At 55.8% G+C, this 17,423-nt stretch overlaps 3 protein-coding genes across 3 annotated transcripts; 2 read left to right on the top strand and 1 right to left on the bottom strand.

The window, feature by feature from the left end:
* Positions 1 to 101: 101 nt before the first annotated feature.
* Positions 102 to 5,986, bottom strand: ABHD8 (abhydrolase domain containing 8). Its single transcript, XM_036893340.2, has 5 exons — positions 5,730 to 5,986; positions 3,784 to 4,531; positions 1,868 to 2,038; positions 1,516 to 1,732; positions 102 to 794 (listed from the first exon to the last, which is right to left on the bottom strand). The coding sequence occupies exons 2-5, from the start codon at positions 4,521 to 4,523 to the stop codon at positions 627 to 629; spliced, it is 1,296 nt and encodes a 431-aa protein (XP_036749235.1). The 5' UTR covers positions 4,524 to 4,531; positions 5,730 to 5,986; the 3' UTR covers positions 102 to 626.
* A 1,608-nt stretch (positions 5,987 to 7,594) lies between these two features.
* On the top strand, positions 7,595 to 8,904 carry MRPL34 (mitochondrial ribosomal protein L34). Its single transcript, XM_036893342.2, has 2 exons — positions 7,595 to 7,819; positions 8,007 to 8,904. Exons 1-2 carry the CDS (start codon positions 7,746 to 7,748, stop codon positions 8,218 to 8,220), a joined length of 288 nt encoding a protein of 95 aa, XP_036749237.1. The 5' UTR covers positions 7,595 to 7,745; the 3' UTR covers positions 8,221 to 8,904.
* Positions 8,905 to 9,279: 375 nt separating this feature from the next.
* Positions 9,280 to 16,358, top strand: DDA1 (DET1 and DDB1 associated 1). The gene is made up of 6 exons (XM_057489213.1): positions 9,280 to 9,294; positions 9,408 to 9,803; positions 13,744 to 13,824; positions 14,040 to 14,091; positions 14,796 to 14,857; positions 15,703 to 16,358. The coding sequence occupies exons 1-6, from the start codon at positions 9,280 to 9,282 to the stop codon at positions 15,811 to 15,813; spliced, it is 717 nt and encodes a 238-aa protein (XP_057345196.1). The 3' UTR covers positions 15,814 to 16,358.
* Positions 16,359 to 17,423: the final 1,065 nt, after the last annotated feature.

Genomic DNA, 17,423 nt, shown 5'->3' with positions numbered 1-17,423 from the left:
GCCTGGAGAGGGAGGTACACACATCAGCTCAGTATGTAGATGGGGATACTAAGGCTCAGGACAGCTCTGCCCTGTGGTCACCCAAGCACGGGCTCGGAGACTCGGATTGTCACTTCTTTTTATTGAGTTACAAGTTGAGATGTGCAGATTCGGCAGCACCCCCCAATCCCTCCCACCTTGGGCAACAGTAGCTCCCAGCGCCTAGGAATGGGGGGTCGGGAGGGTCTTGGGCAATGGGGCAGGGCCTTGAGGGTCCCTGAAGGGCTCATGGGTCCCAGGATCAAGCATGGCTGACACAGAAGACAAAGGGAGGGCTGGAGGGCCTGCCTTGGCCATGGCCTTGGGGGAAAGGGGGCTTCTGTACAAGGTCATCCTCTACTGGGGTTCTGGCTGGGGTCCTGAAACACTGATAGGCCTCGCAGGACACAAACTGAGAGCAGGGCGTTCACCTGGCTCTCATGGATGCCATGCCCTGTCCAGCTGACCTGGGGCCATCTCCCTGACCCAGCCCCGCTCACCGGAGCGAACGGCCTGCCCAAGTGGTCTGGCTCTGCAGACCTGGCACCATCTCCAGCTGCATCTTTCTGCTCTTTGGCTCACCAAGCGATGCCCACCCGGCGAAGCGACTACTTATTCTCCACGGGTGCAGGCAGGGACTCTGGCAGAGCCTTGGGCGAGGGTTCGGGCTCCCAGAGAAGGAATTCGTGGAGCAGCGTGTTGACCATCTCTGGACACTCCAGCATCACCATGTGGCTGCCTTCATCAATGAGCTTCAGGAAAGCCAGGAGCAAGATCTACAGGAGATGTGGGCCAAGGCAGGTGATGGCAGAGCAGTGGCTGCCCTGGGGCTCCCCTGCAGTCTACCCTTCATCCCCCCACTTCCACCCAAGGGGGAGCTGAAGGATGGCCTCTTCTGTGTCATGTTCCCCACCCCTGCCAGTGAAGCCTGACTCCGTATGAATTCATTCCATACTTAGTAAGTGCCTGTGATATATCCAGTGCAGGATTTCTCAACCAAGGCACTACTGACATTTGGTGCAGGATCATTCTCGGTGCTGGGCGCTGTCCCACGCCTGGGAGGATGTTGAGCAGCTTTCTAAGCCTCCACCCACCATTCCTAACAACCAAAACAGCCTGCAGACATTTTCAGGTCTGGGGGTCAGAATCATCATTGGCTAAGAACCACTGTGGTCCAAGACTATTGTAAGTGCTACGGATCCCAAGACCCTTTCTTGGGAGTCTCTGACCTGGAGGTCCCCTGAAACCCTCTCCATCCCCAAAATCATGCAGCATGTCATTGGTCACTAACATAAATCCCAGCTGTGAAGAGAGCCTTTGCAGCAAGGAAAATGAATAATCCTAACACCTGTCCAGGGTAACCCAACTTTCTGGATTCTATCTTTGACTCTTGATTTAAGCTCCCACTTCCCTGGGGCTGGAGCACAAGGAAGAATCCACCTGAACTGCCCCTGCAGGGAATATGGGGATGTGGTAGATAGGGTGCCATGCCCCTACCTCAGCCATGCGCTGGTCTTCCTCCACTGGCACAAACTTGTCATGCATGCCATGGACAAGCAGGACGGGCACGGTGAGCTCAGCATGATAGACCTCGTCGCCCTCAGGCCAGTATTGGCCACTCATCATGGCCCGCAGCACGAAGGATGACACATTGAATGCATTGCCCTCCTTCAGCAGCTGTTTCTCTTTGGCCCCTTGGCGGGCAAAGCCAGCCCTGGTGGTGGGAAGGCACCACTGGAACCCTTGTGCCAGCTTGGCCACCAGAGTTGTCCCCAATGCCAGCCCTGGCTGTTCCACTTCCCCTCCCACCGAACTCAGGGAGATGCCAGGGCCCACCAGAGTCACTCACTTGAGAAAGCTCCAAGCCAGGCAGGGTGACAGGCAGTGCAGGATGCACGTGGGCATGTTGAACACAGAACAGAAGCTAGGCTCCAAGGCTGTGGGGCCGCCGCCATTGATCATGATCACCTTGTGCACCAGGTCTGGGTACTCGTGTGCCAGGAATGTGCAGAAGGAGACCCTGCCCGATGGGTGGGTGGTGGAGAGGGTGAAAAGGCAGTGGTCAGTAAGGGATATAGGTAGTAAGGGGGTTAATGCCTCCCCTCACCCAGGGGCAGGTCTTTGAAGGTCAAAATTCTTCCCCTCAGGCTCATAGGCACCAGATGGGGGTGGGAACGGCATCTTCAATGCCCTGAAATTGTGAGACTGTGTGTGTGTGTGTGTGTGTGTGTGTGTGTGTGTGTGTGTGTGAACGTGGATATTTTTTTGCTTTTTTAAAGAAAGGATCTAAATCCAGAACTTTCATCAGATCCCCAAAGGGGCAAGAAATACTCACTGCCAAGTATTAGGACAGCAATCTGATTAAACACACCCTTCTTTGGCTTCCCAAAGGTCACCATTTCCTGCGTATCCCTTCTCTTTAAGGATCTTCTCTACCTGGCCTAAGCTGCTTTATGCAAGGTGGAAGGACGTGGCCTGGGGAGCTCCCACAGTCTGAGTCCTCATTCCCTCTAAAGCAGGGTTTGTTTGGCAAATTATGGCCTGTGGGCTAGCCACTTGCTTTGGTAAACTAAGTTTACAATTTTGTAAATTTGTAAAATATTTTGTAAATAAGGTTTTATTGGAACACAGCCATACCCATTTGTTTATAATTCTGGCTGCTTTCCTGCTAGGACAAAGGGTTGTGAACTTCTAATAGAGACCTACCATGTGACCTGCATCCCAAAATATTCACTATCTGGCCCTTTAAGCAAAAGTTTGCCAAACCTCGCTGTAAAGACAGATGGGATACTAGCAGGAGTCAGGTGGACTTGACTGTGCCAGTGACTTGCTGTGTGCCCTTGAGCAGATTACTTAACCTCTCTGAGCTTCCATCTCCACATCTATTAAATAGTAACTGTGCTGACCTCAGAGCATTGTTATGGGGTCACAGGAACTACCACAGAGGGATGCTCATTTAATTGGAGGAATCATTTAACATAAGCATACTCTTTGGGGACGTTATCTATAAATAAATAGAGCTGTTACTTCCCAGCTTGGCTTCCCTTCTTTTGGAAGCATGTAACATTTCTTTCTTTTGTCTAATTGCATGGGCTACAACAGCTAAAACAGTAGTTCTCAACTTTGCTAGCTGATAAATCCTGCCTTTCCTCCTGGCTCAAGGAGAGAATACCACTGGGCAGTGATCAAGTGGCCAGGTCCAGAACCTTCTATGGAATTCATTCTCATCTAAATGCTAGATTATCTATCACCTCTTTAAAGATGAGTGAATTACAGCAACCTATGCCCTTATAAACAAAATTATGGGATTCCAGTTAGCCCTTCCTTGGAGTTCATCGGGTCTCTAGAGCAACTGAGTTTTGAACTCAGTTGAAGACAGTGGTTCTAAGCCAGAGGTGATTCTGACATTCTGACTCCAGGGAAATTTTGGCAACATTCAAAGACATTTTTGATCGTCACGACCTTCACTAGACCATTGTGTTAGCAGCATCTAGTGGGTAGAGACCAGAGACGCTGCTAAACACCCTACATCCCCATGAAAACCCCTCATAGAAAAGAATTACCTGTTCCAAAATGTCAATAGTACCGGAATTTAGACACACTGCTTTAAAAGAATGTGAAACAACAGTGGTGCTGGCAGGAATCCCATCTTGTTGCAGATGTTAATGGAATTTTTCAAGGAGAGAAATCAGCCATTTGTGAGTGGGTCTCCAGTCCCTGCCACACCCTCCTCTCACCCCCATCCCCACCCCAGCTCTGGCTCACCCGTAGGAATGCCCAATGAGCACGTTTCGTTTCTTGGCATAGCGCTTGAAGATGGCGCGCATGTCCTCTGCCAGCGCATAGAAAGTGTAGGCTGCAGCCACCTGGGGCACCGAGCTGGCCCCATGACCGGCCAGATCAGGTGCCACCACCTCATAACCCAGGCGCAGAAAGAAGTCCAGCTGCTCCTTCCAGATGGCCAGAGAGCCACCAACACCATGGATGAAAAAGAGCACCACATCGGTCTGGGCACCCTTGCAGCTGGTAATGCGCTTCTCACAGTCAATGTGGATGGTCCGCTTGGGGCGCCGGGCTCGTCGTCGTCGCCCTCCACTGCCATTTCCAGCACTGCCTGGGCCCGAGCGGCTATCACTGCCCACCGGGTCCGCCAGCTCCACCTCTAAGGCGGCCGGAGGCTCCCCCGAACCATTCTGCCCATGCAGGAGGTCAGCTCGCGGTGCTCGGCCCAGATTCTCCACCAGTAACCGCCCGTTGCGGTACACAGTGATTCGGCGCTGGCAGCGGACCAAGCCTGACCCGTCCCCCTGGGCAGCATCTGGCAGTGGTGGATGTGGGTTGGGAGATGGAGCGGGTCCAGCATGCTTCACCCGCAGCACACGGCCAGGCTTGACCTCCACAAAGGTGTAGCCATCACTAGACTCAATGCTCTCCAGAGGTCCCACAGCGTTAGAGGGTGCGCCCAGCAGGCAACAGAAGATGCCATCGGTCACCCCGGTCAGCATGGTGTGTCCTGTGAGTGGGGTGACAACCAGTTCAGGGGCTAAGTGAGGAGCCCTCCACCCCCACAGCACCCACTCCCCCCACCTGGGTCAGGTGAGCTGCACTGGGAGGTCCCATTCAGTCTCCAGACCAGAGGGCCAGAGCCAGCAAAACCCTGAGATATTTTGTCTGGTCAGTGCCTGTGTGGTGATCTGCTACACCCCTGGCCAGCCTAGTCTATCCTAGAGAGAAGGACCTGGCTATGGCTGAAGCCAAGAAGCATCTATTGACAAGGTGGTGTAGTCAGCGGGTACTTCCTAGAGGAGGTGACATTAGACCAAGTGTAGCCTAGCCCTAAAGACCCCTCCTCTGAGCTCAGGTTTATAGCAGTTATGGCTTTTTAAGCCAATTCGTTCACTCATTTATCCATTCATTCATTCATGCATGCACTCTTTCATTAACTCACTTTCACTAAACCAGCACATTCTGGGGGCCTCCAAAGGCACCTAAAAAGGTGCAGATCCCAGTGAGTTCCCATTCCAGGCTTCTGCACCTGGCTCCTAAAATGTGACGTCCGAGGGAAGGGGTCCTGGATTGAGCTCCAGAAGGCCTTGTCCTGCTCCCCAAGACCATGGTGCACTGGGTCTGTTTCACAGATAGACAAGCTGAGGCCCAGACACTCTGCCACTCTGCACCCCTTGGTCAGTACCCTAGGTCTGGGGGTCTGCCACACAACCCCCAGTGGTAGTGGGTGGGAGCCTCCAGGCCTTCACCCTGCTCCCTGGGCCATCCACCACCGCCCCCGTGTCCATGGCAACCACAGGCAGTTACATAACTCAAGGGGGACACCAGCGCTGCGCACCCCTATTGTTTAGGGCTTGGAACCAATCCCTCCCCTGTCCCCACCCTGGGCTCTTTGGTGATAACACACGCCGAAAGCCCAGCCTATGGTGGCCCGTACTTGCCGATGGAGGGAGATCAGGCCTCGTCCCAACCTCCGGCGGGGTCCCAATCCCTGATTACAGAGGGGTTTGCATATGCGCCACGCCAGCCCCCATTCCCGGAGCCAGGTCTCTGCCTCCCGGGTGCCCATCAGCCCTACGGCGCGGTCAAGGCCACTGGGGCTCCACGGCTTCCTAAGCCTGAGCACAGTCTCTGTGGACACCTCCATCCTTCATGGAAGCCTCGGGGTCCTCGATGTCCCATCCCAGTGTCCACTCCCTGCTCACCTCATATAGGACTTGGGCCCGAGGACGGGCGGACGGGTCCTAGACGGAGAAGCCAGCGTCCTCCTGAGGGCACTGTTTACATGGTGGCACCGGCTCAGACCGGGTGCGTCTATGCTGGCGGGCACGAGCCCAGAGCGGTCAGCGCAGGGACACCCCTTGACTGCTTGGCAAGCCGACCCTTTAAGTCTCTCCGGGGGTCGGGCCGTGCGCCGACTGACGGGAGCTTCCACCAGTTGCAGCTGCGGACTGACCCGGCCTAGTTAGACTACCAATCAGAGGCGGTATCTCCGGGACAGAGGCGGGCTCAGCAAGCAACGGTCGCTCCCACTCCGGGGGCTTACAGAGGTGAAAGGAGGGATTGGCCTGGCCCTGGGCCGAGAAGAGGGGGCAACCTGGGGTCTGCGGAGCTCCTGGGAGGGGCAGCCGGGACCCCGTAGTTGCGACTAGGTTCCCCTCGGCCAGCCTGACTCCAAACTCTCCTGTCCTCTCTAAACGGAGTCCCCATGGCCCCTTCTCTGTGCTGACCTTCCCGTTCTAGAGAATCCCAGACCTTTTCAGGTGGGAAACTGAGGCTCATAAAGAGCACAAGGTCACAAGGCAAGCCAGGCACAGAGATGTGCACGATTAAAACCACGCTGTGATTCCAAAATGTGGATATTGTTACACATTAAACCTTTAAATAGACGTCTTGGAGTTATGGGTAATTAGGGAATTGGAGTTTCACAGATTGGTCAGTTTAACTGTTGGCCAATTTAACCAGGTGACTCTGTGGTCCTAGCTGGGGTCAGAGAGTCCAGGGTTCAAATGTGTCCTCTGCCCTTTGTTGATTTGTGACCTTGGGCAAGTCGCTTCCCTGACATTACATTTATTTCTTTGTGAAATTAATCCTCTCATGAGTTTGCTATGCAGGTAAAAACAGCACGATAAACGCTGGCAACATTACTGGTATTATCATTGTACTGGTGTAGCAGTGTAGTAAGTATTGTAGTGGTTTGCCAAGTGATGAGCTTAGAGGACAAGGGGTTAAACATTCCTTGCCCACTCCCATCTCCTGGAATTTGCTGCCAGAGCTGTATTAGGTCCAGCCACCCACTCTTGCCCACACAGGGTGCTCCAGAGAGACTACAGTTTATTCATGCAGCAAACACTCCCCTTCTCCCCCCACCCCCACTCTGGGTCCTCCCCAAGCTGAGAGATGCTGGGTGCCTGCAGGAATTCAGTCCTGAGCCTGGCCCTTGAGGACCCCCTGGTCTTCAGAGAGAGGAGGATTTTAAAAGACGAATAGGGGAGCATCAGGAAGGTGTGGCTGAAATTTAGGGTGTGTGTCGCATGCCTGCCAGAGGATCTGGCTATTTTCCCTGGGGCCATGGGGAGCCATAAAGGGAAGGGGCTCAGATTTGAGTATTAGAAACATTTTTCTAGGACCCGCATGGTGCCAACCTCCAGGGGCAATGTACAACCCATGAGTTTCACAGATTGAGAGACTGAATCCTGGAAGGGAGCAGGGATCACCCCAAAGAACATCCAGCCAACTGGATGGAACTCAAGTCTCCTGGGCTCCGTGCCAAGGGGCGGAGACGTGGCTGGGGCCAGAATAAAGCTGCCAGTCAGCTGTGTGCCATCCGCCCGGCTCCCGCTGGGAGTGGGAGGACCAACTTGCGTCCGGCGGCCGCCACAGGCTGCTCCACGGCCACCCCGGGGCTCCCTCTGCCAGGGGACAGGAAAAAGGAACTATAACTCCCAGTCGACCCCGGGACAAAATGTGTTGCACGCACGCGCAAGCCGAAGAGGTGCCATTCGCCTGCCACCTGTTGGTTGACATGAAGAACTATACCCCGTTCCCTCAGGGACGCGCACGCGTAGAACAAGAGCTCTCCCCACCCCCACCCCGGCTCCGAAGCAAAGCGGGCTTGGCTGTAGGAGAAACTACATTTCCCAGAGGTCTTCGTCCCACCGCTGCGAAGCCTGTTGTTTTCGGAGTAGCTGGCGCCGGAACGGCGTGACCGGCGGCTCGGCATGGCTCTCTTGGCCGGATCCATCGGTCGCCAGTCGGGCCTCGTCAGTAGGTCGGCGGCGCTACTTGATGCCAGGTAAGTCCTCAGGGGCCCCGTCCCCAAATCCGGAATTAGGACAGCAGCGCCAGCTGTTTTTGACCTTTTGCAACCAGGCTCCTTACCGCCACGGATCGGGAAGCTGAGGCTCAGAGAGGTCGAGCGCCAGGCCCGAAGTCACACAGCGCCCTCTCTTACCTTTCTCGCCTTCCCTCTGATCCCGCAGGTGGCTGCAGCCCCGGGCCTGGCTGGGGTTCCCCGACGCCTGGGGACTCACCGCCACGCCACAGACCCGGGGCAAGGCGCGCGGGAACGAGTATCAGCCGAGCAACATCAAACGCAAGCACAAGCACGGCTGGGTTCGGCGCTTGAGCACGCCGGCTGGCGTCCAGGTCATCCTTCGCCGCATGTACAAGGGTCGCAAGTCGCTGAGCCATTGAAGAGCGCTGTGCTGCCGATGGAAAACCACCCCCACCCCTATTCTCACCTCGGACCTCTCCGGCTGCTGGGGAGCAAGGGCGACTCAGACATGAGTACTCCTCAGATTGTGGGGTTGGCCCAAGGACAGAAGTCGGGTTGGACTGAAAAGGGGAGTGGGAAGTCAGACTTTGCCAAGTTGCCTTTTACGCTTTTGAATTAGAAAGAATTTTGAATATATGGCACCAGTCCACAGACTAGTACAGTGAACCCCGTTTACCCAGTACACGGCTCTGACAACCAGTGATCCACACTCTGCCTGCCCCCTTCTGTGTTAATTAGAAGCAAGTCTCAAACATCTGGTTATTTCTTATGTGAGTATTTCAGAATGCATCTCTCCAAGAAAAGGGCTCTTTAAAACAATCACAAAACTTTTCGCACCTAGAATAATAGTCAATAATTTCTTAATACCATGAAATGTCTTATAAATGTATAAACTTCCGCTTGTCTTACATGCATCATAACTTTAACAAGTCTGGAAAGGCTTGTGGGGAGGTAGGAGGGGTTTGAATCCTTTGCCTGATGGATTGTGTGATCTTGAACAAGGTCTTAGCCCTCAGGCTCATTTGAATCCTGTAAAATGAGATGCTTGTTTTTCATTTGCTGTGTTGTTGGAGTAATAATACTTAGTGGTTTTCACATAGTAACTTCCTGAGTACTTCTCTTTCTGGGTGCCCAGTCCTGTCCTCTGCAGATATCAGTCTGGTGGGGTGGGGTGGGGACATGAACTGATTTATACCTAGATCGCTGGGACACGAGTCCAGGCCGGAAGGAGGATTGTCAGGTACGGGAGCTGCCTAACTTGGCCTCAGGAAGAACGCAGTAAGCGAAGGCTTCCTGGGGTATGTAGTAGGGTGTATGAGGGCCCAAACGGAGGAGAGATTGAAATGGATCAGGATAAAAGGTAAACGAGGTAGGACAGATGGGTCGAATCCTTGGGGCACTGGGGACCCACGGGTGTTTGAACAAGAGTCTGAATTGTCAGTTCACAGATACTCGAGCAGCTAGTGCGGGAGCGGTTTATGCGGAAATCTAAGGTTGGGACGTCGGCGGGGAGGCTGGGAGGGCTACAGGGGTCCCAGACTTCCGGGGCTGCTGTGATAACCAGGAAACCCGCCATATAAAAAAGCGCAGCAAGCGCTAGAACCAGGAGAAAGCTGCAGAACCTCAGGAGTTGTGGACCACAAATCCCGAGAGGTTTCGGGGATGCGGCCTCCGCCCACTTCCGAATTTTGCAGCGCCCACCTCCACCCCTCCGCCAAGTCCTGGGCGGGGTTTTGCTTCCTCAACCGAACTTGACCACGAAGGGCGTGGCGACCAACGGGCTCGCGATTTGGTAGGATCTGGCCAATGGGAGCGCGCAGAGCACGGACATCCTGGAGGCGGGGCTAGAGGGCAGACCAATGACGGGAGGGTGACGGCGCCATCGGCGTTGGCTGTGCGGTGGCTGGCAGTTACTGTGCGGCGGTGGCTAAGAAGGGGGCTGTGGTGGCTGCGGTGGCGGCTGCGGTGGTGGCTGAGGCAGCGACGGAGGAAACAGAAGATGGTGAGGGCAGCTTCCGGGCCCGTAATCCTACTCCGCTCAATAAAATGGCGACGCGGGCCTTCCCACCTTTAGCAATCCCCTAGGCCCCTCACCTCCCGGCCCGGCCCCCTCCAGGCCCTGCCCCGCCCCTCGTTCTGACCTATGACTTTAGGCCTCAGGGTCCTTGCTGCAGGCTTCCTTCTGACCCCACCTCGGCTTCTTCGACCTCTGACCCTATCTTGACTTCCAGGGCCTGGCAACTCATTCATTTCCGGGTCGCGTCTCCCCCTGGAAATCTCTGGGGGTGGGGACGGGGGTACCTCGAGATCCCCCAGCTCAAACCTCGTCTTTGGCGCTCGGGGCTTGGTTTCTCCAGTTCAAGAGGGCTTGGGAGGCCGACCTGAGAGTCGGGGCGGGGGAAGGGGCTTGACATGGTGACATGCGGGGCTTTGTTGCCAAAGGAAGTGCGACATCACGGACTCCTGGTCCCCCAGAGCTCTGACACCACCCCGCCACCATTCGGGTCCCCGACTTGCTCCAAAGAAGGAGCAACTTCATTTCTCCTATCCTCACGCTCCTTCTGTGTTAAATGGGCATGGCGATAGTGCTTATAGGGTTGTGACAATTCAGGGAACTGACGTCGTAGAGTTTAGGACAGTGAACGCTCAACAGATGAGCTGGGTGACTTGGAGATGGTAACATCCTGTCTCAGCTGTCTGCTTGTCCTGAAGTGGGGATAATAACAGCTTGTTGATGGGAGGTTAAAATCCCCTTTGGGTCATTGGCTTGTCCTGGGATTTGGGTGTAGTGGTTCTTAGGGCTTGCTTCCTTCCCCTTTTAAAGTGGGAAAGTGACCCAGCCTCAGAATTGGGTGGAAGCCCCCTCCATCACTCACTGGAACCCCCCAAGGGTGATAGAGGTGATGGAAGCATTTGTTGGGGCAAGCAAAAATCCCATTGTTTCTGGACCCAGGGTCCCAGCCTAAAACCCATAATCCTTGGCCCTAGTCCATAGGCAGAAGAAAATGGGAAAGTGGGTTCCTAACATGCCAGTCCCCAAGCTTGGGCGTTGCCCTTGACTCATTGCTGCAGCCTCATTGTCCATGCCCAGTTTGTAAGAGTGCTTCCTGGCCTTGCAACCAGAGCATGTCCTAAATCTGTCCTCTCCTCCCCTCCCTGGTCCAGGCCCTGCTATGTCCTTCCTGGACGCCTGCCCCAGCCTCTTCCCTGGTCTCCTTGCCTCCATCCCTCCCTTCTGGCAGTCTGTAATTCACCCAGAACCAGAGGGAGTTTTTAAAGGTGTAAGTCAGATTATACCATTTTTCAGCATATGCAACAATCCAGGGACCTCTTCCCAGGTGAGACCCCAGCTCCCACATCAGCCCCTGAGGCCCCTACCCACCTCTATGACCTCATCTCCACCCTCTTCACCCCACTGTCTGCGAGCTCCAGCCATACTGGCCTTGTTTTCGGGTTCTCAAGGCTCCAAGTCCCTGCTTCCCCAGGGCCTTCGCACCTGCTGCTCCTTCTGCCTGGAATGTTCTTCCTCCTGTGAGCATCACCTCCTCAAGGGAGCCCTTCCTGGCTGTGGGAGCCCCCCTTGTCTCTCTCTTGGCATGCCATTTGTTTTCATCTCTCTCTGGTTGGATTGCTGGTGAGCTGTCTGCCCGGGGACTGGCACACACATGGTCAGTGAGTGTCTCCTGAGGCAGTGGACAGTTTCTGGGCTCAGCTGTGGATAGGATGTGTCTGGCTGAGGTGAGGATTTCCCCCCCTGTGTCCGAGGCCTTGTTTTCCTGCTAAGCTGACAAGAAGTTCTGGCCATGCCCTCTCTTCACATTTTCAGTACAAACTTATTGATGATAATTGCTGCCCTTGACGATGCTTTGTGCAAACTCAGAACAGGCAGCTGGGCAGGGAGGCACAGCCAGGGAGGGACCCAGCCGGGACTTAGTGCACATCTGGGGCCCCAGCACCTCTCACCACTCTGAGGCCTGGCCCCATGTGAGTCCTGCCTGTCTTATCCTCTGCCTTCAGGGAGGTGTCAGTCCAGCCAGGGAGGTGATGTGTAAACATGACCTTGTGGGGTTTGAGCGCACCTCTGGCAGAGGCTCCCCGAGGTGTGAGGCGAGGGAAGGGGCGGGGGAATTGTGAGTTGAGCGGACAGGCTGGCAGGTGTTTCTCACATGGGGAAAAGAAGGGCATTCTTGGAGGATAGCACAACACACAGCTGGGGGGCCACGTGGCCAAGCTGTGCCAGGACTCTGGGGGGTCTGGGCAGCACTCCCTGATGCCCCAAACTAGCCAGACCTTTCCCTGGGTTGTCCTGGGCTGCATGGCACCTTGTGGCACCCTGCTCGTAATGGCCATTCTGCCCTCCCGGCACAGCTCTTTGACCCACGTCTGTGTGTCTGTAAGTGGCTGGTGCTCCCTGGGGCCAGGAGCAGGTGTGCTGTGGCGCCCCCCCCAGGGCCCTGCTGCCTGGCACATAGTAGGCACCTGAGAACACCTGGCCGGGGGATAGAGTGGGCCCTGTAGTCTAGAGTGGAGCTGAAGTAGGGGTCCTGAGATGGGGGAGGTAGGCTTGAGGGGCTTTGAGCCGGCTCCAGGGCAGTAGGTCATCCAGATGTGAGGGCCACTCCTGGGTGGGAGGGGTGGCCAGCTTCCTGGCCGGCCCTCCCACCTGCCCTGGAGGGTGGTGGGAAGCACCCAAACAGCAGCTAAGGTCTGTGTAACTTACTGCCTGAGCTCAGATCTAGGGATAGATTTCCCGAGGGTTAATGCAGCCTGCAGGAGCTCTGAGCCCTCAAACTGAGGCACTGGTATGTCAAAGAAAGAACTTAGCTTCTGAGATTGAGCAAAGCTGGGTTCACTTGACTTCCTTGTTTTCTCGTTGGGACTGTGTGACCTCAGACGAGTGTCATGTGACCTTTTTGCCTCAATTTCCTCATCTTTACTACAAGGTGACTCCAGCCCTTGGCAGGCCATATGCAGAACCCCTCCCTGGCTGATGACAGCATTGCCCTTCTGCTGTGCTGAGAAGTCCCTCCCTTCACCAGGCTTTTGGCCATTGCCCCTCCCGAGCACCTCAGGCTCTCATGCCTCAGTGTCCTGGGAGTGGACATGGCTCCCGCTGGCCTTTACTACCCTGTCTTGTGGCTGAGACTCACCTCCTGGCTGACAGTCTGCTTTTGCCCAGAGTCAGAGTCTTTCCCCTCCAGAGCCCTTGCCCAGCTAATGCTAGAGTGTCAGAGCAAAAGGACTTTCCCAGGGTCAGGCTGTGAATGATCTTTGGCTTGCAGACTCCTGCCCTCCCTGTGAGAGGCCGGGTTGTGGACCAGGCAGTGTCGCCTCCCAGGGCAGCCCCTGAGCTGCCCCCTGCCCACAGACCTATTTACCTCTGCCCAGCCACTTTAAAAGTAGGCAGTGACATGGTAAGACTTAGATTTCTGAGTTTTCTCAGAACGCAGGAGCTCAGTTGACCCAGGACTCCCGTTTCTCTGTCCCAGCCACCCTGTCCCCTTACCCCAGGTCTCTGCTCCTCAATCCCCTTTTGTTGTCATGCAGCCTGTGGAGTTTCTTAGGATAGATGTGTCTTTCTCCATCCACGGTCTCTCAAGGTGGGTAAAGGGAAACAAGACCAGGAATATAGTACTCAACAAGCACAGAGGGCAGGTGTGCCGGGGACAGGCCTGGTCCGGCTCCCCCCTGATGCTTAATCCTGACTTTAATGTGACCGGTCCTCTCTGGGCCTATTTCCCTCCCTCTAGCCTGGTTATGGGTTGTTGTGAAGACCCTGAAGGAGAACATGCGCTTTCCCAGGGCTGGTTGCTTTTTTCTAGAAAACTTGAACAGAAAAACAGAAGGAGTGCAGAAGTGCCCTGGACACCCATCCCACAGGGGCCCCAGGGCTGACCCGGCCTGCTGCCCGGGTTCTCATTTCCCATTTCCCTGTCCTCTAGGCAGATTTTTTGAAAGGACTGCCCGTCTACAACAAAAGCAATTTTAGTCGATTTCATGCTGACTCTGTGTGCAAAGCCTCGGTGAGTGTGTTCTGCGTGCTGGGAGGAGTTGGGGAGCTGCCAGGCTAAGGGGATGATGTGCACCTCACGATCGGGGGCCCTTTAAACCCAGTCCTGCCTGAGATCCTTGGACGTCTTGTGATCGGGTCTGGGGGGTGGGTGCCAGGTCGAGGCATACGGGGACTCCAGTCCTCCTGCCTGCCCTCTTAACCCATGTCTTCCCAACCCTCCCCCAGAACCGACGTCCCTCAGTCTACCTGCCTACGCGGGAGTACCCGTCTGAACAGAGTAAGTGTTCTCTGTCAGTCTGCTGTGACTGGGCTGCCGAGGGGAAGGCGGGAGCAGTGGAAGCCTGGCTTTTTCCCAGACCCTCCGATCTCCATATGGAGGCACCCACCCTCGGGGGATCCCTCATTGGCCCTCTCCTGCTGCTCATTGGCCCTTCCCATCAAATTGGTTGTCCCCTGCCAGCTCTGTGACAGAGACCCTGAGACAAGTCCTATGCAACGGGCAGCTCAGGGAGGGAGTAACCAGCAGAGGGCCCTGCAAGAAAGGCCAGGATCCCACAGAGCAGGAGGGCCCCAAGGTTATTTTTTGTGGTTGTGACGCTTTATCTGAACTGTGAAAAAGAATTCCCTGTGCCTGCTGGGTGGGTTCAGGGCTGTGCTGCTGGTCTGCCTGAGCCTTCATGGCAGGGCTTGTTCCGCTGCCCAAGGGGGGAGTCCCGTGCTTGGCAGAGAACAGCCTCTCCCTGGGAAGCAGGGACCCAGGTGGAGCAGGTGGCTCTTGCTCCTGGCAGCAATTGTGTGCTCAGGAGTGGAAACATGGCTTCCCGAGCGCTCCTCCCTGGGGTAGGGGTGCAGACATGGAGTCCTGGGAAATCCAGCCAGGCAGATATGGGCCTGGAGACCAGGGGTGGGTGGCACAGGCCAGGACGGGAGCTGGGTCACCTGCAGGCTATTCCTGTGACTTTCTCTGTCTTTCCTCCTCAGTCATTGTAACAGAAAAGACAAACATCCTTTTGCGCTACCTACATCAGCAATGGGACAAAAAGGTAAGATCCCTGGGGTTCAAGTGCCAAGGCTTGGGACACGATGCCCAGCACTGGGGCAGGACAAGGGTGGCTGTGAGACCAGGTGTTCAGGTGGGGCCTTGAGGGCTGAATAGTTCACCAGGTGATACAGGAGAAGAAAGAGTGTCCAGAGGAACGAATGGCAGTGCAGAGGCCGTAGGGTTCTGGGGCTCAGGGACAGGCAGGGGCCGAGCGAGCACACCAAGGCCGGCGGATGCCAAGGGCCGGCTCCTGTGGCCTGTGCTGAGCATGGGCTTTAATGTCGCTACCTAGAATCTCTTTAATGTTGCAACGTTGTTTAAGAGCATAGTTGCAGTGAAAAGTTGTCTTTCTTTCCGTTGCCCCAGAGGCCGCCTTCTAACGGTCAGGTTTTTTGCCTAATTTTGGACATTAGTAGTGACCTGCTCTGGGCGGGGTTGGAGCATGACCCCTGACGAAGTGGCTGCTCAGACAACCCGAGCTGCCTGGCTCACCCCTTCTCCCTTCCCAGGCTTGCAGGCTGAGATTCCTGCCATCCGGGAGAGCAGACTTTCCCAAACCACCCTGCTTTTCTCTCTGTGGCCATGCGCGGTTCATGAGAGCCCTTTGGCCTCCAGACAGCTGGATGGCTCATCTGAGCCTTTTGGGCCGACTGTGGGTCATCACGAGGCATGCTGACTCCTTCATGCCCAGGAAACACCTGCAGTCACAGGCCAGCAACCCCAGGGGACTGTGCTTTAGGGCAGGAGGGGCTGCGAGCCACGGAGCCCTGGAGCCTGGGAGGGCATGGGTTTTGGGAGCTCACCCAAGTGAAGAAACACACCCCCTTTCCTTCCCTCGCCCCCCAGAATGCTGCCAAAAAGAGAGACCAGGAACAAGTGGACCTCGACGGCGAGAGCTCGGCACCCCCCCGCAAGGTCGCACGGACTGACAGCCCAGACATGCACGAGGACACTTAAGACTCTTGTTCCCCCACTGGTGCCTCCTGTCTTGTCTGCTCCTCGCCCAACAGCCTTGTGTAAGCACTGCCCCCCCCACCCCTGCCAGCCTGCCTACGCCTGGCTACCCATACCACTTCCAACCTCATAGGAGCCAATGTATTTATTTTCCTTGAGTTTTTATTTATGCTGTAAAATGTACCAAGCGATGGTTAAAGGGGACGTCAGACCCAGTAGTGTGATGTTGGTAGATGCTTTTTAAAAACATTATTCACCCAACACCCCCTGCCCTCAGTTCCTTTCCTCCTGCCCCCAAATCTCCCCTGGAGATCAGAGTTGTCTGTGAGGGTCTAGAGCGGCCAGCAGCACAACTGGGGGCCGTTCTTGCGTCCGTCCACTGGTCTGGGCCCTAAAGACTTGGCCAGGACCTATTCTGTGCCCAGACCTTGCTCTGAGCATGCACCAGGGGGAGAAGTTGGCCCTTACGGATCTTTCTCTTAAGTCGTTTTATCATGGACTAGTGCGTGCTCCATGTCCACCCCAATAAAAGGATCTTTCCGACTTGACCTCGCGTCTTTGCTCCGCGTGCCTCAGCCCCAGAGGATGGAGCCACTGAGTCATCCCATCGTCAACAAGCAGAGCTGAGCGGGGCCCACACTCTGGGGCCTCAGGACCAGCTGGATTCTCTCTTGGGCCTGCTGCGGCCACCTCACTTGGAGCCAAGACCTGCCTGGACCCATTCCCTGCCTCACTTACAAGGTGTCCTCAAGGACCAGAACACCCCTGAGAGACGGTCCATGCCAAGGACAGAGCTGTGGTCGACCTCATGCCTGGGACGCCGTGGGTCAGGGCGGTTCACCCACAAGCCACCAAAGACAGCCCAGGTGGCCTGGCCTCAACATGCCCTGGCTCAGAGGAGGCACTTGGGAGTGCCAGGGGACATTCGTCTGGGCCATAGGTCTGAGATACACGGCCACTCTAGGGCAGCTATTGGGCTGGGTTTGGCGCTAAGCTTGGAGACATAGGAGGTGTTAGGCTCTGGGCAGAAGGTTCGAGGCCTTGACCACTGGGCTTGGGGCCATGGGAACGGTGCTTCTCCCCAACCAGCCTCAAGTGGAGGCCACACTTGAGAGTTCAGCTTCGGGGTTGGGGGTAGTGAGGGGTTGGGCCATGGAGCTAGAGGGGATGTCTACCCCAGATTATCACAAGGGCCCTGCCTGGGCCAGACTGCTGAGCCCTGGGCCGCCTAGTGCCTCCCAAGGTGGAAGCATTGGCCTTTCCTGGGCCAGGCACCCAGTTGTGCCACAGGCCTTTGTCTCCCAGCCCAGCACCATCTGCACCAGAGCTGGGTCCCTGTGGTCATGTGGCAGACATTAAGGAAATGCAAGCTTGACCATGATTGTGCTCAGGTGGGCTGTGTCCCCAAGGGTACTCAAGATTCCTCAGAATCCCAGGGTTTCGGGTTGGTCCGGTCTTGGGCAGGCATGTGGCATTGTCAATTGCTAGCGTCTGAGAAGATGGCAGACTTCAGCTTCAAAGGCCCTGGGGCAGAGTGGGATCAGGTGGCACACCTGCCCTCTTCTCTCCAGCCCTGGCTCCTTTTCAGGGGCTGGGTTCCATCTGCTGCCAGT

Source organism: Manis pentadactyla, chromosome 12, assembly GCF_030020395.1.
Source record: "Manis pentadactyla isolate mManPen7 chromosome 12, mManPen7.hap1, whole genome shotgun sequence".
Classification (NCBI taxonomy): domain Eukaryota; kingdom Metazoa; phylum Chordata; class Mammalia; order Pholidota; family Manidae; genus Manis; species Manis pentadactyla.
The sequence above is the reverse complement of the archived record's forward strand: the minus strand, read 5'-3'. Positions and strand labels throughout refer to the sequence as shown.